Raw genomic sequence first — 24468 nt, forward strand, 5'->3', positions numbered from 1 at the left:
GTCAAGAAACAGAATCCAATAAAGTTTTAAAACATGTATTAAAACTTATACATGTGTTTATATATATACATATGTGTGAGATGTATTTTAATTAAACATTCTCCACAGAAAATTACACAGCTGTTCCCATGGTGATATCAAATACAGCCTCATTCTGACAGCTGTTACCATGGTGATATCAAATACAACCTAATCAGTTAATTAATACAGCTCTCATTTTACCAGAAAAACTGGAGCTGTGAATTATTCAGTGGATTATTCATCTGATCTAATAATCTGAATTAGTCCCCTCTGTCCAATCACGTAACTTTCACATCCAGTGATGAGCTAAAATAAACAGGATAAAGAAAAAGCTGAAGGTCACATTTCAGAGTGTGTTGTGATTTCATGATGTCGTGAGTGGTGAGCACCAACAATGACAAACAAACACAAACGAAATAAGAGTTTAGAACTTTCAACATAAATTACTGAAACAGATACACCAACTGTTTTTCATTTGTACGATTGTCATTGTATAAAATAAACATGTTAACAACATATTTACAACAATATTAACATTATACAGGAGTTTTTGATTAGTGTCAATAAAAACAGACTCATGCTAAAATCCGGGGCATGTCCTGTCAAAGGAAAAAAACAAAACAAAAGAGGGCGGGGCTTATATCACAGTTCATCAGAGGAAACGGGTGTTAACTGAAACCAGGAGAAGCCTGAGGCAGGTCAGCTGACGGCCCCGAGAGTTCCCGACCATCTCCCTGAGACGTTTAGCAAACGTTTGGTTTTCGCTGTGGACGTGACGACAGAGTTTTCACTTCACTTGTTTTTGATGTCATTTGATTTGTAGCAGCCGAGGCTCTGATCCAATCAGCATCCAGAAGAAAACAAATAAGCCAGCTGATCTTTGATGTCACACAACACTAAAATAAATGTAGGATAAAATCAGGTCATTTTCAGTATGTAGAAATAAACGTACTTTTTTTTTATTTGAATTGAAATCAGCTGATGATCTAACGAGAGTTGTTTCTACTGTATAATAAAAACAATTATCTGTATATACATATATAATAACAATCTATATATACATGTTTATCATAATAATCATTTGTATATCATGATAATACTCTGTATACAGGTATAAAGCAATCTGTATATGTTTGTATATCATAATATACAATCAAAATATATTCATGAAGACTACATATAGCCACTGTTGTTTTTTGTGTGTTCAAATGTTATTGATTAAAGAGTATGTGTTGAAGTAAGCGAGATGTTCTGTTTTTTTGTCCTGGTATCAAATATGGCATCGAAAAACGTATCATGGTATGTGTACTGACTAATAAATATTTTGTATTGTGACATCCCTATATCTGTATAATCATATTTCTCAAAAATGAACTTAATCTGTAAATTTAAGTATATCTATTCACATACATACAAACACAAAAATCAGTGAAACAGACATTCAGAAGACATTTGTTGTTGACATCATCATCACATTAGACAAACTTAAGTCGCCCTTTTATTCTGAAATAAAAGTGTTTGGATCGTCAAAAAAGGTCACAGGAAGTGATGACAGAGAGACTCTCCAGGTTCAAGAGCTGCTCATCAGTCTGACACTCACCTGCAGCCAGAGGTTGCTAGAGGTCACCTGAGCGTCCAACAAATCACCTGAGCACCCGGCAGTCACCTTAGCAGGAGTGCCTGCTCCATCCTGATAGGCCCTGTGTCTCGTCATAGGCTCGACTCTTTTGGCAAGTAGTCCACGTTGGTCACCATGGTGACAACCGTGACAATGTCCTCGGGCATGGTGACATTCGTCGTTCGTTGCATCTGAACGATTCGCTCCTCCACGCAGCCGGCCGACAGTCGGGCCTCAGCCTCAAGGTCCCAGCATTCCTCGATGGTCTCACACAACAACACCAGGCCCTGCAGGACAAGAACAACAAAATCTGTCAACAACTCAACACCTGTTAACAACAACATCTCTCAACAGCACAATAGCTTTCAAAACCACAACACAACAACAACACAACACCATGGGCCTGTACTATGAAGTGGGGTTAGGGTTAAGGGTTAGGTTTATTAGCGTTAGTTCAGGGGTACCTTGTAGGGTTAGGTACCGACCAAATTACGGGTTAGGGTTCGGCCAAGCCATAGACAGCTTCACAAAGTCCACTGATGGTCATCAATTGGTCTTTTTCAAACATGTTTGGATGGACAATAGTAGGTTTTTTTCTGTATTTAGCAGCTCTGTCAGTAATTTACTGCTCTCGTCTGGGTCTATCATTTACGCAGTGTGCAAAACAAATCAAGCCATCATCTCCTCCAGCTTTACATACATCTGTTGTCTGAGTTCACACACGTCTGATCACACTGTTTGGTTTGTGAACGTGTCAGTGCGACAGACGAGCTGAATTATGAAGGAAGCAGCTCTGAAGAAAGATTTAACTTATTAAGAAAAGTATCAAGCATCAGTTTGATCATCGGTGTTGATATTGTGGTGTCATGGGTTAGGGGGTTAAATTCTCAGAGAGAGAGACAGAGAGAGAGAGAGAGAGAGAGGCAGAGGCAGAGGCAGAGACAGAGACAGAGACAGAGAGAGAGAGAGAGAGAGAGACTCACAGCATGGTTCTTCCAGCACTCTCTGAGCGTCGGTCTCAGCTTATTGTGGACGACAACATCCTGCATGTCCTCCAGAGTCGGATGTTGACCCACCTCCTCCTCAAACGGCAGCATGTACTCATTCACCGGACCTGGACCAGAGACAGGGGGGACCGTCAGAGTTCAGAACACAAGGAAAACAGGGGCCTTTACTACAAAGCAAGTTCAATGCGGCTAAATTCAAATCCTGGTTAGCTCTAATAATTCTGTCTTATTGAAGTGAGAGATCTGGTCCATGACTTCCTGCTCAGTCAGCATGGTTACTTGAATAACACATAAAAAAATCAAAGTTTCTGTCACAATCTGTTAGTCAACGTTGAGTTGAACTGTTTATTAGTTATTACTTTCAAGCCGTGAACAAAGAAATGAAAACATCAGCATGACAAAGAAGAATGTTTGGATTGATTCTGACATCTCTTTAACTTCTGTTTCTCAAACTTCAGTTTAATTTTCAGCTTCTTGTTCTTTGATACTGAGGAGAAGATGCCTTTTATCAATGGACCAGACAAAACTATAAATATTATCACTTCATTTATTACTGGAGTGATTCCGTTCTGCAGTAATAAGTTACATTTAAAGGCATGTGTAGAACTTGAGCGATTTGATGTGAATGCTCTCTTCCTGTGGTTCTGTAGCTACAGATAAAGTCAAACTGGATCCATCTTCCTACACAACTCTAGATTTGAATCCTGAATCACTTCAGCATGTTGTGAGTCTGCAGGAAGACATTGTCTCACTGAGATATAAAGGACGAGTGTTAGTGACGATCATCACAGACTCAAACCTGTGGAGTTAAACAAGTCAAGGGTTAGGGGTTAGACCTAACCTCCTTTTGTAGTGCTGGTTAACCACAAACCCTCGGTCCTGGGAAGCCCCCTTGACTTGTAATTTACGACATGTTTTAAGCTTAAAAGTTTACTAGCGATACTAGAGGAAGTAGCGATGCTGACGCAGGGTTTACACCGGACACCAAAGTGCCACGCAGCGCCAAGTAAAGCCAGGCGCCCCCTATATACACCCCCCTGTTAAACCTTTGTGTGGTTCACATGGGCTGCAAAATGCCGCACCAATGGTTTCGGCTTCGAGTCTATTTTTTTCGCTCGCTGCAAGCGTATTGCACCAGGAAACACCCTGAACAATTTAGGGTATCTAACCCTAACCCTATTTGAAACAATATTAATGACATATTTTATAGGATATAAATGATCAAATATGCATCCCATACTTTGTATTCCCCTTCTGTTGTCCTGGAGTTTTAATTTCCCCCAATTTTCCCAATCACATAATTTAAGTCCACCTGTGCCAATCCTCTACAGCCAAACTAGCAGATAAACAGAGAGAAAGAGAGGGGGGGGGCAATGAAGACCATCATCATTTACCCCCGAACCAGTACATTGAGCGGGCTATAAACGACAGCAAACGGAGAAAGCAGAATTAAGGGCTGACCGGCGCTGAGAAATGCACCTTGCGGTGCTTCGGCGTCCGGTGTAAACCCGGCGTGACACGCACCCTTGGGTGAGACCTGTGTTTCCGGTGTGTGCGTGCAACGTGGCTCCAGAGCCTACATCCAGGAACCGATACTTAAAAATAAAAAATTCACAAAACGACGATTGACGACATTTAAGAAAGGCTTTTTTATTGCCAAATATATTAACTGTTTAAATTAGATTATAAATATAAATAAATCACTATGAAAAAAACTATGAATTATATATGAACTGTTTTTACGCTTACACTATACCTAAATAAATACAAATAAATACAAAACACACACTCTGAGTTCGGTGCCTGAGCCAATTGAAGACTGAGGCTTGCGTCCATCACTCGGAGACCCCCGTGGTCTCCGCGGCTGGGGCTGTCGCAGGCAGGCCTTGGCCCGCCTTTGTCCCCCCAAAATGCAGACACTTTTGTGAAACCTTTCTCTGCGTTGACTTCGATCCTCCCACACTCAGCCTTTCCAAGCCGACCCAGAGCCGGTCGCTGCGCACCGCCACGGAGGAAATGCACCCGGCGGGGCCAGCCAGCGCCGGAGAGAGGCCTCTCGAGAAGATCCTCCCAAACTTGCACGGAAGCCCTGACGCACGCGGGCAGAGTTTTTCCACCGGCAGACGCGCCCGACTCATGCAGGGGCCCGACGGGAGGCGCCCCCTTCCCGTGAAGGAAGGAGTGGAAGTGTGAGGAGGCGGGAGGAATGACAACCTCAGTATTCAATTGGCTCAGGCACCGAAATGAAGCACCGAAATCTGCGTTGCATTTCGGTGCACTTATATATAAGTTGCACTTATATGTTGCACTTACTTAGCACTTGGTAGTTTGGCTTTTCGGAAGAAAATTTAACTTCTTGGTTTGTACCTGCATGGTTGATGCACTTATTGTGAGTCGCTTTGGATAAAAGCATTAGCAAGATGAAATGTAACGTAATGTAATGATAAGCAATGTAACCTGCTCCGGAGCAGATTAGCTGTTCATCAGAAGTTACCCTGATGATTTACTGCGATAAGAAGGGAATTAAACCTGGAGTTACCCGATAGCAACACATCCTGCTCCATAGTACAGGCCCCTGGATCTGAAAGGCTGTCCAGCAGCCTGTATGTGAGTGTTGAGTGTTACCGTCAGCAGCCTTGCAGCGAGCAGCGAGCTCCCACAGCACCAGGCCCACAGCGTACATGTCGATCCTGAGGAAGGCATCTCTCTGGAAGTTGATTGCCCCCTCCAGGACCTCAGGGGCCATGTACCTCCTGGTCCCCACCTGAAACACAAGATGAAAAGGGATTCAAACCCTCTGACTGATAAAGAAGATCCGCAGGTAAGGAGTGGGTTAGTTCATCAGTTCACGTCCAAGTACACACACTCACACACACACACACTTTTTTATCACAGCGCCTCCAATCTGTCGAAAAATCATCTGGACACATTTTGAACTGAGCTTTCAGCTGATGTTTTATCTGATCTCTTTTTTTACTTTTGTAGTTGAGCTCAGATGCAGTGTGATCTTCAATTTGCATTCATTTTTTTTGCCATCAATTTATTATTTATAACTTTTAAGCACCTTGTCACTATGTTTTGAACGGTGCTATATTTTTTTATGTTTATTATTATTCTAAAGAATAATAATTTATTTTCACGTTTATTATTATTCTAAAGAATAATAATAATTGCAATAACTTGTTTGTATAGCACTTAACTAAACAATTCTTCTGCTGCTGTATGTCTAGACTGTCAGAGGACACATGACACACTTCCCTTCCTCTTCATGACATTAATGTCTCGTCAATACATAAAATGAATTCCCTGCTTCACCTTGTGCGTCATCACTGCAGGATCGAGGCTGAGGGCAAATCGTAGGTCACGATGGTGGATAGTGATTTTAACCAGATGACGTAGATAAACAACATCACTGACAACTGTCAATTTTGGAAATCTCGTTATTTTGTCTCATCCTGAATGATGTCACCTCTGACTTTCTGAAGATTCGAACTTTTTTCCTGTTTATTTTTTGTAATTTTACTCTGATTAAAATTTATGAATATGAGGCGATACGAATAAAACTTGATTGAGTGATTGATTGATATCTTTGGTTCAGTCCTATAAGTTTACATGTGTTGACTTCCTGTTTGATAACAGTCATAGTCTCCTGGTCAGACGAGACCCTCTGGGTTTGATTGGCTTCTTTTATAAAATGATAAACAACAGCTGGGTAGTGGGGGTGCATTCCTTCAGGTGAACTCACCTGTCCGTGGGTGTCTCCCGGAGACTTCCCCGCCTCAAACCTGAGAGCAAGGCCGAAGTCAGCGATGCAGGCGCTCAGGTCGGACTTCAGCAGAACGTTCTTACTCTTGAAGTCCCTGAAAACACACACATCGTGAAACATCCCGTCTGACACAACTCTCTTTACAACCGAGTGTATTTGTGTGTACCAGAGTACCTTTGTGTTATATGCAAGTGTGTGGGCTAGGGTATTTAATTGTGTGTACCAGTGTGTCGTATGTAAGTGTGTGCACCTGTGTGCGATGGCAGGCTTGTGTCCGTCCTTGTGTCCAGGTATGTCTTGGTGCAGGTAGGCGAGACCTCTGGACATGGACTGAGCGATGACACACAGCTCAGACCAGGAGAGAACGTTTGCCTTCAGGTAGTCGGTTAGAGAACCCTGAACACAGAACACAGAACGTGGAACATGACATGTGACCGCCTGGTGAACGTCACATCATCAGAACATTTTCATTCATTGAGAAAAATATGTAATGTTACTTTAATAAGTAAAATTACTATTCGGAGAGCTACAGACAGAGAGCTACAGACAGTGACTTACAGACCGTTACAGACATGCACACAAATTATGAAATGTTGCATTAATTACAGTAAAATACAAATTTTAAATTAATTTAAATAAAAAAACACAAATTAAAAAAAAATACTTTAATCTTAAAAGTAGATTTATCTTCTGTAGCACCTGTTTTGTGCGTCCTGTTTATCAAGATGGCGGAGCCCATGGACACAGCGGCCCCTCCGGCTAACAGTGCTTGTTTGTGTATTCTTGAAGTTTGTCTCACTCATCTGGGTTATGTCCGTGGGACCCTCCTTGGTTATGCTAACACCAACTAGAGCCACCTGAATGATCACCCTTGCACTAGGGTGCCTAACTTTTTCTTTTAAGTGCACCACCACATATTTTAGGTGCACAAAATATTTCATCTTCAGAGAGATTGACATGGGTAAAGCCATATCTAATTGCATATTATTGTAATACAGGAGTAAAGGCACAGAAACTTTTTTATTTTAATAACAGAGCACTAAACTAAAAATTGTGATGATAAAAAACTTAAAAAGCTTGTTTTAAAGTGGTGGGAAAATTGCAATAAGTAGATTAACAAATATAACTCAAACCAGAGGGGCAGTAGATGATTTCACACTCTTTCGTAGAAATGTCTATTTCTCTATCCATCATAAATGAAACATACATGTAATCCGAGATCTTGAGACGTCTATTTATTAATGCGTCAGCAGTCACTCTGATGAACTGCTGGTATGATGTGTTGTTGGCGGAGGTCGGGTTGACAATTAACCCGTTCTTTTTCATGAGGATTATCTGTGATTTGTATTTAGTTTAGGTCAACTCCTCTTTTGCTATATTGTAAGCAGTGTTAAATTGGATCGTCCTTTCTGATTCCTCACTTGGTTGATTTGCTTCTGCCTGGCGCTGAAACGCTGCCGTGAGCAGCTGCTGCGTCAGCAACGCTCATGTCGCAGCACAAGGTGAGCCTTTTAGACAAGTTGTGCTTTTTTAGGGTTTTAATTCTCAATGTTGATGAACAGCCGCACGAGTTGGTCGCTTTTTCATAGCGCAGCCATGGAAATTGCTCAAAACCATTCCTTTCAAAAGGCATAGTTTTTAATTTTCTTGTTTGTAGCAGGCTCTGGATCTTGATCTGGATCGGATCAGAATCAGAAATACTTTATTGATCTCAGGGGGAAATTGTTTATTTTTCAATAGCTCCATGCAAGATTAGAAATTCGAAGTATAAGCTTATAAGATTTACAAAATATATAAAATAAAATATGACCAATATGCATGTTCTGTACATTGAGTTTTTATTATAAGCATGGATATGTTCGATATTGCTGGCGTTGACTCAGAGTAGCTGATACTCAGAGTGAGGAGTTCTGTAGTTTGATGGCCAAGGGCAGGAATCACCTCCTGTGGCGCTCTGTGTGTCAATGTTTGTCAAAGGCAAACAGCGTAGTGAAGACGCATAGCGAGGTCAACTATCTCCCCACCATCCAGGACATTTTCAAAACACGATTCAAATCCTCTTCCATCATGAAGGACCCCTCCCACCCACTGTTTGTCCCACTGCCATCAGGCAGAAGGTTTAGCAGTATCAGAACCAAAAACCACAAAGTTCTGCAACAGCGTCTTTCCCTGAGCTGTCAACTCATTAACACCCTGTTGCATCCACCACATAGTGCCCCCCCACACACACAACTTAACACATTGGCCTCTGAGAAATGCCATTTCGTTCAGCCATGTACAGTGTATGTGAATGAATGACAATTAAAGGTTTATTGTGTAGAATTAAGTGACATCTAGTGGTGAAGTTGCATGTTGCAGCTGAATAACCTTCACCTTCCAAACATAAAAGAGAACCTGTGGTAGGTTCAGTTGTCCTAGAAAAGATTATTAAGTTTGTCCATTTTGGGGAAAAGTGTAAAAAAAACGGCCTCCGTAGAGACGTCGTGTTCCTGATGTAAATATTAGGTATTTAACTATGAAGTGCTCATTAGAAATGAAGAAAGAACAGTTCTTACAATGTAGGTGATTACATACTATTGAAGGGGTCAGTGTGTGTGTGCTGCCCCTCCTGGCCCGAAGGGCTCAGCGTTACCTTATCGTGGAAGGCGGTGATGAGCCAAAGCTCCGTGACCATGTGACTTCCTCTTCTCTCAGCACCGATGAAGCGCAGCAGGTTTTCATGTCTCATCCCGCTGGTGTTGAAGATCTCCAACTCGTTCTGCCATGACGGTTTGTCCTGGACGCAGAGAGGTCAAAGATCAAAACAACTCCCTGAAACCACGCAGTCAATCATCTGTAAACAGGTTGTTAGCATGAGGTAACAGCTGCTTCCCCCTCTTCATCAATGGTCATCAGACGTTCCTCAGAGGAACAGAGTGGAGAAGGAGCATGAGCATCTATGATCGAGTTTAGAACCAGACAGACAAATATCAGTAACAGAGTTTGATCCTGGAGGTGGAGATCATGTGACCTTTCAGGCTGATTGAAGGGCAGACACTCTGTCACCCCTCAATCAGAGAGATCCACAAATGATGTATTTTCTCAATTAATAAAGGATTTAAAAATTACAATAACGATTGTAATATCTTAGATTAAAATCATTCCAATGTATGATGGTCACTTTTTCAACAACCTTAGAAAAGAAGATCACGAGCACACTAGCGTTAGCATGCTCGCTATCATCTCAGCTGAGGTGAGACCTGAAGACGAGACTCTGATGATGATGTCATGAAGATGTTACAGAGTTAGGGTTTAGATGAAGTGGACGTCATCATGTGACAATGTCAGAGACGAGCTGAATGTCAAATCTAGACCGTGTGGTCATCTGGTGACAGTGACACATACAGTTCAGTGTCTTCTGCATACAAGCTGATAAAATAAACCACAGGGTCAAGAGACAGCAACACAGTACTGACCTGTATTTGGAAGATTTTGACAGCCACATATTCACTGAGCAGCTGAGCCTTCCACACGCAGCCGAAACGCCCCCTGGATTTGATCTCAAGTAACTGCAGGGGCTTTTGACCAAGGATGGGGGAGGGGGGAAAGGGTCCGGGGTCCTGAAAGAAGATCAACAAAGTGATTGACGTATCAGGAGGACACAGGGACATCTGTCCATCTGTACAACAAAAACAACAACAACGACGACGACATCAACACTGAGTAGGGTTGGGCTGACAGGCAGCATGATGATGAGCCAACAGCAGTTCCGCAGCACAACTGCAGCCAGGCCACGAGAGAACCAAAGTGAAGTACTGCTTTATTCTATGTATAAGCCTATAACAGCTCCTTGCACCAGGGTTTTTAAATCCTGATGGTTTGCACCTGCCTCTCAGTGGGTTAGTCTATTTGTTTGGCAAAACTGACGATTTAAACTTCCCTACAGAAGGAAGTCAGTGAACTCTCCTCATCTCTTCTAGTCCTATCTCAAACTAATGGCCTCCAAATTCTTACTAACCCTTTATCACAATGCTCCACCCCATGGCATTGTCCATCGCAATGTTTCACTGCATACATACATATGCCAGTTAGGTTGACATCAACCAACCCTAACACAAGCATTGAAAAAAAACAACACCAGTGGAAGATGATCACAGGCGAGTGTTTTTTTCTAAATCAAAGTCATGTCAGGTTGCAGGTGGAAGCTCATGATGCAAAAATAATGTCATGATAAAATAAAAGGCAGAATGGAGCTGGAAGGAAGTGAAGTTTGATCCTCTTACCTCTATCATTATGTGAAAGGCGTGCTGGGAGGTTGAGAGACAAACAGTTTACACAGTCAGACAGAGAGAGAGAGACAGAGAGAGGTGACAGTATTCAAAGAGACCAGGGGTCGGATTTATAAAGGATTGCGTAGGATTCTTACTAAAAGTGTGCGAACGCACACCTGAACGCACTGTTCACAGTCCACCTGGAAACATCCGTACGTGGATCTGCCTCCAAATCCGCCCTCCACACGCCCACCTTCAACCATGAATGGTCAATGGTCAACGGAACGAACACTAAATGATGCTGCTGACCAATGGGTTTCCAGCGTGAGTCCTGACGGAGGCGAGGCATCAAGCGATGAGAAGAGGAAGTGAAACTTTCTGACACTGACATCGAGGTGTTTGTTAGTGAGGTGGAGGTGAAGAGCGACTTCATCGAACAGCAGTGATGTCACTAATAAAGAAAACACACTGACACTCTGTGGATAACACAATGTGTGGATAACACAATATGTGAGATCAGAAATCACTGAACCCTCTCTTCCTCCTCGTCCTTCCATTCACGTGCACACATCACAGAACCCCTCTGTCACAGCAGTATTCATTTATTTAGAGCATCGGACTGATTCCCTCACATCAGTGGATCCTCAGCTCCTCTGGGAGATTATTTGGAAAGTGTCTTCATTTCTTATAAGTGATCTCCTGTGTGCTCTGTGGCACGGTCACGTTCACTGCAGCGATATCATGATACACGCAAAGTGTTAGAAGATATTATTAAAACCCATTAATGACTCTGCTCCATAACTCCGCTGTTAAATCGAATCTGAACGTAATTTGCTTTAAGTTGTTTCATATATTTTTTTATTAAAAGGCTCGGGTGGAGCAGATATGTCGCGCGAGCAAAACTAAGCTGTTGGTTTTAATGTAAATGATGAATTGGATCAATTATCTGCTTCAGTTCAACACCTCATGTCTGCGTCGCCACTTTCCTGTCTCCAAAACGTTCGTACACATGGGTCAGGGTTTGCGTAGAAATACGAATATTTTCCCGTCAAGTTCGTTTTTTGAAAAAACCCAACTTTGGCATGAGCAGTGGCGTGGGCACGTGTCAGGCCCCGTTTTGTGCGTACACAACGGTTATAAATCCGACCCCAGGGACTGGACATCACCTGTGTGTCTGTGTGTGTCTCACCTGTGTGGGCACTAGTACAGGTGGGTAGGCCAGTTTGTGGTGCCGGTACATCCAAAAGGAAAAGAGGACAATGGCGGTGACAGCCATGATGGGAACCAATGAGTACATGAGCGTGGACAGCAATGGAGGTGGAGACTCCACTGGTTTGTTCGTCGCTACGGAAACACACCGCAACAAATCGGATTTTTAAAAGTACATCACAAACTGCAGCCTCAATCTAACAAATGTTGTCAAAATGAAATAGATGTGGACTGCATGAAAATAAAGTTTTGAGTCTTTTAAAAACATGTTCCATAAATGTTACTGTTATTTCGTTGTGATCTTCATGAAGAATCACTAAACTGAACAAACACAGACATTTATCAGGTGTGTCTTACTGGGTGGCCAGCTGATGTTGGGGCTGTAGAAGAACTTGTCGTTACACAAAAGGCCGTCACAACAGCAGAAGAAGACTTCAGGACCATCTTTCTTTTCCACACACTCGCTCCTGTCAGCAGAAGAAGAAAACAATGAAATGTAAGACTGTTTTCATCCTAATGCTGCATTACAGAAACAACACCTAACCCTAACCCTGCTAGACTGCCTCACATACACATCTCATGGGTGAAGAATCACTAAGAGTTCTAATATCAGGAAAATATGTAATATTATTAATAATGTTGGTTTGTGTTCAGAGCGTCAGTGAGACGAGAACAGCCTATCGCAGAGCTGGATTTTTCTTTGCAGATGAAAGAGATACTTAGGAAATCCCTGTGTTTATAACTTAGAACAATGAATATCAAAGTTGAGTTGAGCAGCGGAAATGAAGCGCACTGCTAATATTAGGGAATTTGGAATAATGTTTATATTATAGAAACATTATTTACTCAAAAAACTATGTAAAGTCATAATAATAAATACTCCAAATTAAGTGAAGAAAATTAAAATTGTATATAGAAACAATAAAATCGTTTTAAAACAAGATAATGATCACCTATAGATTACAAAATAATGACATCAAAAAACACAAAATTGCATAAATGCTTAACCTTGACTTTCCTTGATGCAAAGTGATCAATCACATTGTTCTGCCAGGCAGTTGCCTGGTTAATACTAATCACAGAAACAGCGTTCCTATGGAGCATAATTCAGTGGCATATAATGAGGATTGTGCTAATTTAGACTGACTGTTGTCTGCAGGCTGAGTGCAACTGTCCTACTGACATTACCTGTTATAACAGTTGACGTCATCCAGCCAGCAGCCCTGCTTCACCACCTTCACAGCTCCAGAGACGTTCTTCCAGGTGGCGAAGCAGTGCAACCTCTTATCTTTTTCCCCAGAGCAGGTTATCACTCTGCTGATATTCCCCCGACCCTCCAATGCCGAGGAAGATGAGGAGGAAGAATTAGGGCTGTAGTTGTAGTGGACACACTTCTGAGGCTCTGAGCGACCCAAAATGGCACCTGAGGAGGAGACACAGTCCATCAGAGTCTGGACTCACCTGCTTCTTCATGTGAACGTATCAGGGCTGTCAGAACAATCACTAAAGGTTATCTGAAATAAAGCAGGTCTGATAGAGAGGCGTCACTGTTAACAACCAAGATGTCTGTGCTTGTACCTGTATCTTTGTGAGGACCATTTTGAGAATAGTCCTTCTGAGGACCTTTTAGCAGGCTTTGGTATGAGAATCCCCTCAATCAGTCAGAACAGTCCTGAGTACTTCTTAAGTCCTTGATTGGGCACCTTGAGTGTTTGTTTCCAGGAATGGATCTCTCTTTACCAGCACCGACCCAATAGGGGAGCATTAGGTGGATCAAACAGAACCGAATCTGTTCTTTGGCGACTTGAGCTAGGAGGTCAGGCTGCAATGCAGCTAAGGCCTCTTTCAGTTCCCGTTATCCATCCCTAAAGTTGGTTCCCTGATCTGATATGAGTTCCCAGGGTTTCCCTCTACGAGCTGATAACTTTTAGAATGCCATGAGAAAGGAGTCGTTGTCGATACTAGAGAGGAGGTGGAGATCCACTGCCCTGGGGTCTCATTCATAAAAGAGTGTGTAGGATTCATACTAAAAGTGTACGTACGCACGAAAGCCGGGTTTTGACGTTCACAAAAGATAATTCCGATTTATAAAACCATTTGATGACACACGCACAGTGTTATAAGATATTATTAATAAAACCTATTAATGCATCTTAATCATACCTATTATTATTAATGACTCGGCTCCGTAACTCCGCTGTTAAATCTAATCTGAACGTAAGTTGTTTTATATATTTTTTTATTAAAAAGGCTTGTGTGGAACAGATATGTCGTGCGAGCAAAACTAAGCTGTTATTTTTAATGTAAATAATTTATTGGATCAATTATCTGCTTCAGTTACTACCTCACGTCTGCGTCGCCACTTTCCCGTGTCCAAAACGTTCGTACGCATGAGTCAGACTTTGCGTAGGAATGCAAACCTTTTCCCGTCAAGTTTGTTTTTATAAATCCCAACGTTCGGTGAGAAGTGGCGTACGCACGTTTCAGGCCCCGTTGTGTGCGTACGCAACGGTTATAAATGTGAGACCCCTGGTCATCGGCATCTAAATATCAGTATTTCGGTGGTACAAGATTGTTTCAAAATGAGGACACTATAATACTACAATAATTTCTGGGACAATATATCATCCAACAAAATTTGTTATGAAAGGCCTACCTTAAGATTTTTAATATCGCAGTAACTTATAGATTTCCTTGTTCAGTTTACAGCTTTAGTTCTGAGAATTTATTTCATATCCAAGCAAAATTGATATTGTAGAATATCCCTAACTGAATCCACATTGAATTGAAACAAATCTGAAATCAAATGAATCAAGACCTTGTGAATCGGAATCAAATTGATTTGGGTAATCAGTGGCCCAGATCGATACCCAGCCCTAATCAGCATTTAATTAAAGTGACTAAAGTAAAGGTGCAGAAGTTGGTTAGAATAATATATGACAGTAGAAAATGATTAAATGTGATGTCAGAGGGTCCCTGCATGTGGACACAGTGAAGGACCTGATTAGAATCCGTCTGGAGGGAACTAGCTTGGAGGAGTTTGATGACAAGACGGCTGAACAGAGGAGGTTCAGTCAGAGCAAAACATTTAGCAGTAAAACAGTTCAGATAGTGGTGCACCGAAAATGTTCAGTAAGGAGCACGAATGCTACAAGTGGAATTAGAATGGAGCCCTGGATAATATCCCAAAAAATTCTAAATAAATAAACTAACCACACACAACCTAAACAATAAATAAAATGGACTCTCGCTATGTTGCCGGAAATGCATCTTGAATAAATATGAAACATTTGGTGTATAATATATGTTACCAGCTCTGTAAACAGGATAGTTATTATTATATACGTAAGCTTTTGATTGTATTAGGTTTGTTTTCAGGCGTTTCACCTAGGATTTTATTTGTGTGTGTTGTGATATTTTCAATGTGTTTAAATACGAGTCTCGTAAACTCTCCAGCAAATTAAACAAACACAAAGTAAACGTCAGTACCGCTTAAGTTCTAATAACTTCTGATTAGTGTTTATTGTGTCACAACCCGGCTCTTAAGACCACTGTTAAATCTTGTTTATATTTTATATTTATTAAGCTAACGGAGGACAACATTGTAAAAGCAGCAAACAAGTAGAGTTTGAACCTTGTGTAGATCTGAGGTGTAGGGTTTGTGTGATGGAAGAGAAATCAACTCAAATACAGTAACTGAGTAAAAATAAGAATATTAAGATTGGTCATAAAAATTATAATACTCATATTAAACCAGAGTACTCCTCAGGAAACTGAGTCTTCTGATTATCTATGTAGGGACACATGTCACAGCTGTGAGACGTTGTATAAAAGTTAGCATACACAACAAACGATGAAACACTGAATACAAAGGAAGATGGATTATTGATAGTGGGTTAGGGTGACGTCTGCTGATGTGTGATCAGCAGCCGGTGGAACGTGCGTTCGGGTTCACACGTGCAGGTGAGATGGCAGCTACTCACCTGAGGAGCAGGAGATGAGGAAAACGCTGAGGAACAGTTTGCTCTCAGGTCCCATCGTGACGGACACGTTACAGCGGCTTCGACTGGTGATTGACAGCGAGGACCGGCAGCATGTTCCGGGCAGGACTCCTCACACAGTCCCGGTGTGAACCGGTCACACCGGGACAACAGGTGAACCCAGGTGTGATCGGGCCAGCGCTGCAGAGACGAGCCGTGAGTCTGAGGTAGACTAGGAGGACCTGCGACCAGACAATCCACCCGCTATCATCCGACTCTCAGCTCCTCTCTTCGGGATCCAACGCACTGATCAGGCCGCTTCACGGTGGAAGGTAGAGTCAGTTCACGGAGTTTCCGCAGCGGGATTAAGCTCCAGCTAACCGGGGCGAAACTCGACCCATTCTCTGAATCTAAAAAGAGTTGAACCTGAACGGTTCATAACGTGTTTAATGTCGAATCAACATAAACCACTCAGCTGCTGTGACCCCCGGGGGCGGGCAGAGTTGAGCTCTCAGTCCGCCTCTGAAGACCACTGCTCTGTCATCCAACAGCTAGCTGGTCCGGCTAGCCGCGGCTAGCTCCACAGCTCCAGTGGAGCGGGTGTCTGGAAGAAGGACGAGCGGGACCCGCACGGATCATTCCGGCCTGAATCAACAGACACACGGGCGGTTAGTGATGCGGTTCTTCTCCGTCTTCACTCCCTCTCTCCCTCTACGACCTCAGCAAAGATGGCCGCCAGATTATTATGATCGTCTTCAATCTGTCAGGATCCTGTGAACGACACACGCAGCAGCCAATAGGCTGCGTGGAACCTGAAGCCCTCCACCAATCACAAGCGGCGTCTTGACGCAGGACGAGACACATCGACCTGCAGAGCCAGAGAGCCCCTCCCCCATTTTAGAGGTGCGCATGCGCCACCATTTTGACGAAAGATAACATTATTATTACTATTAGGCCCGAGCACCGAACAGAAGGAGAATTGTAAGGATTATTATTATTAATTTATTTTTCAGGCAAATCAAATGGCTTTAACATGCTCAAATTCTCACCAAAATGTGCAGAAAATTTGAAAGTAAATTTACTTATTCTGGAGCAGTTTTCAATTGGCGTGCCAAAAAAGCTCAACGGGTCAGCCTCCATCATAATGAATCAAGCTTACATGATCTGCTGTTATATCCCCACCAGAGGGCGCCATGACACCACACTAACTCCCACTGTCCTTCAATCAACAGAAGAAACAAACATGAGAAAAAACGATTATAAAATGATTGGAATCCAATTATACTATAACATTTCCGTCACATCATTCAATTCATTAAAAAGAAGCAACAGATACTATCAAGAAGTTAAATAAAAATATATCTTCAGATTCTGGTTCAGACAAAACCATGTTCTCCATGACAAGAACCTGTTATAAAAAGAACCATTTATAATAAAAACCTTCTAAAACAGGAGACCTCTACAACGAGAACCTTTTACAATAAGAACCATCTACGACAACAACCCTCTATAAGATGAATCAGCTACAATGAGAAACTGAGAAAAGTCTATTCCATCCATAAATCTGACCTTTTTGAGAGGATGAAGATCTAAAACGGCAAGTTCAGCAAGAAAAATGGTTTGAATTTACCAAGAAGTTTATATTTTTAAATATTTTACAAATAAAACAACACTTTAAAGCGAGAGATAGTTCAGAGAGAAAACAGCACATACAAGGAACATTCATTTTGGTTGAGACACAAAAGGGATGTCTCCAGTGCTGTGTGTCGTAAAATCCTCATGTCATTGTGTGCATTTGTTTTGGAAGAAGTGAAAATAACACTCATGTAATGAGTTAAGAAAGAACCAAGAAAACTGAGACACCTCTTCTCTCTTTAGTTTTCACTGTAAAGTTATATCATGAAACTTCATCAGTTTACTTCCTCTCCTCAGACTCTGCTCCAAATACAAACAGAGATTCCTGTCGTACCAAACCACGGCAAGGGGGGGGTGGGTTCAAAGATCCAACTACACAACATATCCATATGAAAATAAAGATACAATATGAACCCATCTGTCAGTAAAGAGAATCTTATATTAGAACTGATACATTAGCATTGATACATTTATACAGGTACGAGAAATCCTTACTTACCTTTCGCTTGCTGGCAAATGGAACATCCCACCTGAGACCATACCAAGTCACTCAATGTTTAGGGGCTTAAAGTTGACGGATGCATAGTGAAGGAAATGTATCGTTATTCTGAGCTCATCCATATTGTTTGCAAAATACATTGATTTCGTAGGAGTGCTGGTCCGTACAGGTTCGCCATTAGCCTAGCCTTTAGCCTAACACATAGCCCAGCTTGTTTCTTCTACCTCCACCTTAACAAAGACTTTTTCAGCCTGACTTCTTAAATCATTGTTCTGATTTTGTGGGTAATCCGTCCAGACCACAGACACTGAGAATAGTTGAGGTCACAAAGAGGCAGCAATATTAAAATAATAACATTTCACAATCAGTTAAAAACTTCTCGTAGGGTTAGCAACAGAACACGTAAGCAGATGCCAGCTCTCATCGGACACTCCTCTGTCAGTCACCGTGACAAACCCCTCCCATTTCAGGTGAATGGTTGTGATTGGCCCGAGGTCTTTAAACAGAGATGATGTCATCAGTGAGAGTTATTTATTGAACAGTGAAGGAGCAGCTTCAGATCGCCATTAATATTTAATCATTTACTTCTCTTTGTTTGATAATAAATGCTATTTATCTTCCTGGACGGGGTCAGTCCCGTCTGGTGGCGTCCATCCTGGAGACTTCCTGAGCTTTCATCCAGCTGAAGGTTTGTTGCCAAGTTACGGTGGTTCAGCTCTGGAAGCGTCTTCTCCCTGCCGGCCAACCGGCTCTGCAGCCAACTTGAAACCAAACGCACCCGAGGGTTCTTCAAACACTTCCTGCTCCTGCGTCCAGACACCGAGGGGGACCTTTAGTCAGCTTTCAGCTGAGGACACTGTCCTCCTCGTGTGGACCTGCTCCGACAGGGTCGCGCCTCAATCACAGCTTTGTGTTGAGAGTCAGGAGGAAGAAAACGGACCTGGTGTCTTTAAGCGGAGTTGGCAGCGAGTGGACATCACGCCAGGTCTTTATCCTCAGAGGACGACTGGCTCCGTGGCTGAAAGCGGAGATGAAGACTCAAGCTGAGACAACACAAACAAACTCTTTACACGTCCACCTCTTTGTTTCCACATGACAAACTCGCCTTTTTAGATTTACGCCAATGTTTCCTCTCTGTTGGTTTAATGTTTGTTATAGAATAAAGACGGTGTCAGGACGGTTGATCAGACTTCTGCTAAACGTCCTGGAAACTTGAGCCGCAGGATAAAGGTTTACATCTCTGAGAAACCAAGAAACCTCAACGTTTTTGAGAAAGAAGTCAGCAGATGAGTGAATGAAGGAGGGTGAATGGATGAATGACAGAGTTAAAGAGTGAATGAGTGAGTGAACATATTAACAATGTGAATGAATAAAGATAATAATAATTATCTTTATCTGTATTTGGAGATTCTCAGTCATCAGTTCCTGGTGTATCCAAGTGCTAATAACAGGTGGACTGGACTTGGTTGAGTTTGACTTCTCATCCAAGAGGCTTCTAGTGCTGGGAGTCCAGGTATTTAAGATTAAGATTAAGATATGTTTATTTATACCAAACACATGCACAGACATGCACTACACACTCATGCAATGGTAGGTAAATTTAACCTCTGCATTTAACCCATCTGTGTGCAGGACACAGAGCAGTGAGCGACCATGTACGGCGCTCGGGGAGCAGATGTTGGGGTAGTTAGGTGCCTTGCTCAGGGGCACTAGACAGGGTAGCTTGTAGAGTGGTGAGGACTCGTTGAGACATGCTGGGTGGGGACAGAGCCTCTGCCTGGCTGAGCAAAGAGAGGACTTCGATCTGATCTTGTTTTGATTTGGCACCAAAACTTGATCATAGAACCTTCAAAGGGCATGATGCAGGTTGGCACTAAATTAATAATGGATGAATGAAAGAGTTAAAGACTGAATGAATAAACTGAAGAGTGAATACTTTACAGACATGAAATCACAGATGATACAAACAGAAAACAGAGGTTTCCACGTTTCTCTTCTCTCTTCTTTTCTCTGATTTTAAACAAGGATGTTGTGTCAGGCAGTAAACGCTCGGATGAACGTCTAACCCTGATGACAAGATCTGAGTGTTCAAGGTCGAACCTTTGTGTCAGGAACATCGTTGACTTCCTTTTATCTCAGACTGTGGAGCGTCTGGACACGGAGAGTTATCGATGACCTCTTGACCTCCGTCCATCAGATGAAGCCTCTTTTATTCTCAGCTGATGTGAATCTGAGTCATTATGAACTGCTTTCATCCAATCAGAGACTAATCGGCTCTATGGTGCTTTCGTCTGGTTCCTCTGTGTGTCAGAAAAGTCCCGCCCCTTAACCAGAGGCGTCCTAATCTGCAGCCTGTGAACGTTACTTGTCTGAGGACCAAGCCATCCTCACACTCAAAGCTACAAGTTGCCCGTGATCAGCTGGCTTATTGGGGCCCGAGCAGCAACCACTGCGAGGACCATATAGAAATTCAAGGAATTATTGTGAGTATAGTAGTGAACTACATATTTTTGGCTGAAACTCTGCACGATTCAGATGTATGAGAAATTTACGTTTCAAATGTTTTTGCTGAAGTGCAGCCTCTGGTGTGTTTCACTACAATGTGTCATTGGACGTGTGAAGATTGTTCGGATGGACTTCAGACTCCCCCTACAAATTTTAATGAAGCAGCTCTAGGAAACCACTTCTATAGAATGAATTAACTCAACTGAAGGCCAATGTATGCTTCTCCGTTTTGACGGACACGGACAGATAGGACCGCCTTCTCCGCCGTGGAACGCCCTCTCCGGGCCTCTCCGCGGCTCCTCCGAGAGCTTTTCGTGCAGCTCTCATTTTTCTAACTACACGTCGGCATGGCGGAGAGCCCACGGATAGCCCTTGGCTGTGATTGGTCTGCTAACGCCAGCATTTCGGAATGGAAACTTCCTGTTCCATTCCCTACATCACAATAAACCAAAATCACAACTACGACTCTATGATTAATGTGACAAGTGTGTTAAGCCAGCGGCGTTGTCCGGCTGACGGTGGCTGGTAAGAGCACTTACGGCATGTGTGTACGGTCACATACGTTTTTTACGAACTTTGATAGCCGGGCTAGCAGGCTAGCCACCATGCTAACTGCGGTGGGAACAGCCCAAAAACCCGCTGACTTTAATCCCACGGCTCTCATGACACTGTTTCTCAACACAGTCAGGTTAGAAGCAAACACTTGGCAGTAGTTAGTATCGGGTGTCCGTGCTGACTGTGTGTGGAAGCTGGGGGGAAGCTAGCTGCCTCCGTGTAGCTTCAAGCTGTTCCAGCTGTTGAATTAGCAACGCAGTTTGGAAACAAGACCGGGGAACCGCTGCGTTAAGACACGATAACATAAGCATTACGACCCGCTGGGTGTCACTTTATTCAGCAAAAACTGTCGCGTCATCAACATCCTTTTGTGGTCTTCTTCTATATACCTCATGAGGTAGGCTTCTCTAAGCTCGACTTCCGTTGCGCCATCTACTGTTCTGGCGGTGAATTGTTTTCAGAACAAAAAGGCTCGTAGAACTATAAATCAAAAAGTGTCCGTCCGATCCGTCCGTCCGTCAGTCCGCAACGGACTCGGAGAAGCGTACAGAGGCCTTTACTCAGTGCAAACAAACAACCTCAACCTGAATGCGTGCTAATCGTAAATTCACTCCAACAGCTCGTTGCCATATCGCCATGAAACAGGAAGTTCCACTAATATGACTATACATTTTCCCAACCTGCACAGGATGTATCATGTTTTATGAGCTGGTGTGACCATATTTATTTGCCAAAACTCAACATAATCATAGTACCACATTCTTGAAAGTACACCTCAACAGGAGGCAACATTTACCTCTTTCACGCAACGTGTAAATGAATAACTGTATATCAAGCCATATCAACCAGCCTCCGGCAACTACACTGCAGTCGCAGCACAACCCGACGCGTGTGGACTGAGGGTGTGACCATCTCTGCTTGAAGCTTTAATTGAATAAATGTATTTCTTTGCCTTTCATACCAACTTACTACCATGAAACCTGTAAATTCAGTCAGCAAACTAAGGTCCATTAGTATAACTGGCTTCCCATTGGCAGGGAGGGTCCCAGAACAGAGCCATACCGCCACATTTTACTTATGCAGATTCAAATGAAGTGTTCTTTGACTGTCGTGTATTTATTGTTCATACTTTATGGCAATTATTGTGTATTGTTGTTCACACTGAATGTTTCTGATTGATGCATACGGTGTTTCCTTTAACACTGTATCTACTGTAGACACCCCCTCGAACAATGATGTCTTAATCCTGTCAGTCAGACCATGTACAGTTGTCAGGTCTAAATATTTTCATTCCACTAATCTGACCCTTTTATCAGATTAACTCAGATTAACGCGGATTAATTCTCTCACTTTTGGCACGGTACTGATTCTTACGACCCCCCCCCCAGGTTAATGGCATCATGCAGATAGAAACAGATCGGCCGTGTCCATCAGAGCTGATGTTCGTAATCTGATGATGTGATAGCAGCAAATAATCTGTCCCACATGCAGGTACACCAACATGCTCCACCATGTTTCCAACATGCCTTGACAATGGTCCTGATGGTTCTGATGGTTCTGATGGTTCTGACGATAGTTTAGTAAATAATAGTGTAGTACAGGTCAATACAGATCAGTGCAGGTCAGTGCAGGTCAGAACAGGTCTGTACTGGTCAGTACAGGTCAGTACAGGTCATTACAGTTCAGTACAGGTCAGTGAAGGTCAGTGCAGGTTAGTTTAGGTCAGTACAGGTCAGTACAGGTCAGGGTTATGCCAGTTAACTTAAGCTTCAGTCTGAAGGTAACATCCGAGCAGTTCCTCTTTGTGAGTCTCTGAAACTGAATCAAGGGGAAGTGTCAGGTCGTGTTTCCACATCTCCGACAGTTTCACCTGCCAACAAACTGCTGAGTCAGAACTTTAACGTCCGCCACAAACCCTGAGTCAGACGCTTTCACCACTTCTCCCTTCACACCAACAAGGTGAGAGGTGGAACAGAGAACAAGCTCGAGGATAACAGCAACCGTCTTTACACATTGACTGACTAAGAGTTCATGTTCTACTAAGAGTTCATGTTCTACTCAGGTTCTACTTGAGTTCAAGTAGAACCTGAGACTTGAGGGGGTCGAGCAGTTGTGCTCCAACTAGAAGGTTCATTCCAGATCTGTGCTGGTCTTTGTTCCATCTGAGGACTCGTGCAGTTAAAGAGAATCTGGGGCAGAAACAAAGTAAAGAGGAAATATTCTGTTTCATCTCAGAAACGTTAAAAACCAACGTGTATAATCAAATTTTAAATGGAATCTAAAATGCACATATTGAACAGAAGCGTCTGACTCGTCTCTGACGATCGCTCCACTTCCTGAGGAGACAACTTCAAATACAGACTTCAGACATGTTTTCAGATTTAAACATGTGCGGAGACAAGGCAGTGTTTGATTGACAGGTGGAAACATGGTGTTGATCAGAATCAGGAGAAATCGGAGTCTCAGCTCAGAAAAAAATGTATTCTTTAACAACTGAGGTGAACTGGATGATGATCTGAGCTCAGTTTGTCCAGCACTCAGTGACATCACTGTGACATCATCGCTCAGTGACATCACTGAGATAGAAGTGGCACATGTGTCAGAGAGAACATGTGTTTTTGAAGTAAAGAGAAAACTCAACAAATATGTGTTTGTGGATGTTTGTGCAGATGTTCTGTGTCTGTGTTGATCATCGTGTGTGTCTCGGATGTTTGAGGTCTCGTCTGTGTGGATTAAACACAGCAGCTTTAATTGTGTGTGATTGTGTGAATAGTGAAGGTTCATTATGTTGTTGCTGTTTGTTGTTGTTGTTGGTCTCATCCTTCTTTTGTTTCTCTTCCTCCTCCTCCTCCTCTTCTTCCTTCTCCATCAGTCTTGTCCTCAGGGGTAAACACACTGAAACAAAGACCTGTGCCTTTTTATTCTGCGTCTGCAGCCACATCACAATGTTGACTTCAAACACAAACACAAGGTTAATCCAGCAGAAATAATCTGTTCACACAAACATCTACACAATGTGACACACACGGATAAACAGCAGCTTCATGTTCCAAACAAAGTTCAGCTGCCGTCAATGTGTATCACTATAAATAAAGGTTTGTTCTCGCTACTCTTTTCTTAGTTTATTTAATTATTAATTTATTCTTGATTTATTGTTTGTTTGCGTTTGTACAAATGTGTGTGAACTCTTCTTGAACTCACATTAAGATATGTTCAACATGTCTGAACATGTGTGATGCACCTGAATGGAGATTGAGGTTTAATGTAATGTAATGTAAAAGAAGAAGCAGCAGCGAGTGTGTGGCAGTCAGAGAGACACAAACATAGGACAGAGACACACTGAAGACACACACACACACACACAGTGAGGGGGAGAGAGACGCTCTGCAGCTCAGCCTGACTGGATATTTACTGAAAGGCTCT

At 42.6% G+C, this 24468-nt stretch overlaps 1 protein-coding gene across 3 annotated transcripts; it reads right to left on the minus strand.

Moving 5' to 3' along the window:
* Positions 1-19: 19 nt before the first annotated feature.
* Positions 20-16598, minus strand: acvr2aa (activin A receptor type 2Aa). Of its 3 annotated transcripts, XR_009924007.1 has the most exons (13): positions 15855-16598; positions 13060-13294; positions 12229-12338; positions 11852-12006; positions 10675-10698; positions 9868-10011; positions 9045-9188; positions 6663-6808; positions 6392-6506; positions 5272-5410; positions 2623-2753; positions 1622-1926; positions 20-917 (listed from the first exon to the last, which is right to left on the minus strand). XR_009924007.1 is itself a non-coding variant. In XM_062402046.1 (12 exons), the coding sequence occupies exons 1-12, from the start codon at positions 15907-15909 to the stop codon at positions 1732-1734; spliced, it is 1593 nt and encodes a 530-aa protein (XP_062258030.1). In that variant the 5' UTR covers positions 15910-16598; the 3' UTR covers positions 432-1731. The 3 variants fall into 3 exon arrangements, 2 of the variants coding, with proteins under 2 accessions (XP_062258030.1, XP_062258031.1); XM_062402046.1 differs by having other exon boundaries at positions 432-1926; XM_062402047.1 differs by lacking the exon at positions 10675-10698 and having other exon boundaries at positions 432-1926; positions 15855-16597.
* Between the last annotated feature and the right edge of the window lie 7870 nt (positions 16599-24468).

The sequence above is a fragment of the Platichthys flesus genome, chromosome 13, assembly GCF_949316205.1.
Source record: "Platichthys flesus chromosome 13, fPlaFle2.1, whole genome shotgun sequence".
Lineage (NCBI taxonomy): Eukaryota > Metazoa > Chordata > Actinopteri > Pleuronectiformes > Pleuronectidae > Platichthys > Platichthys flesus.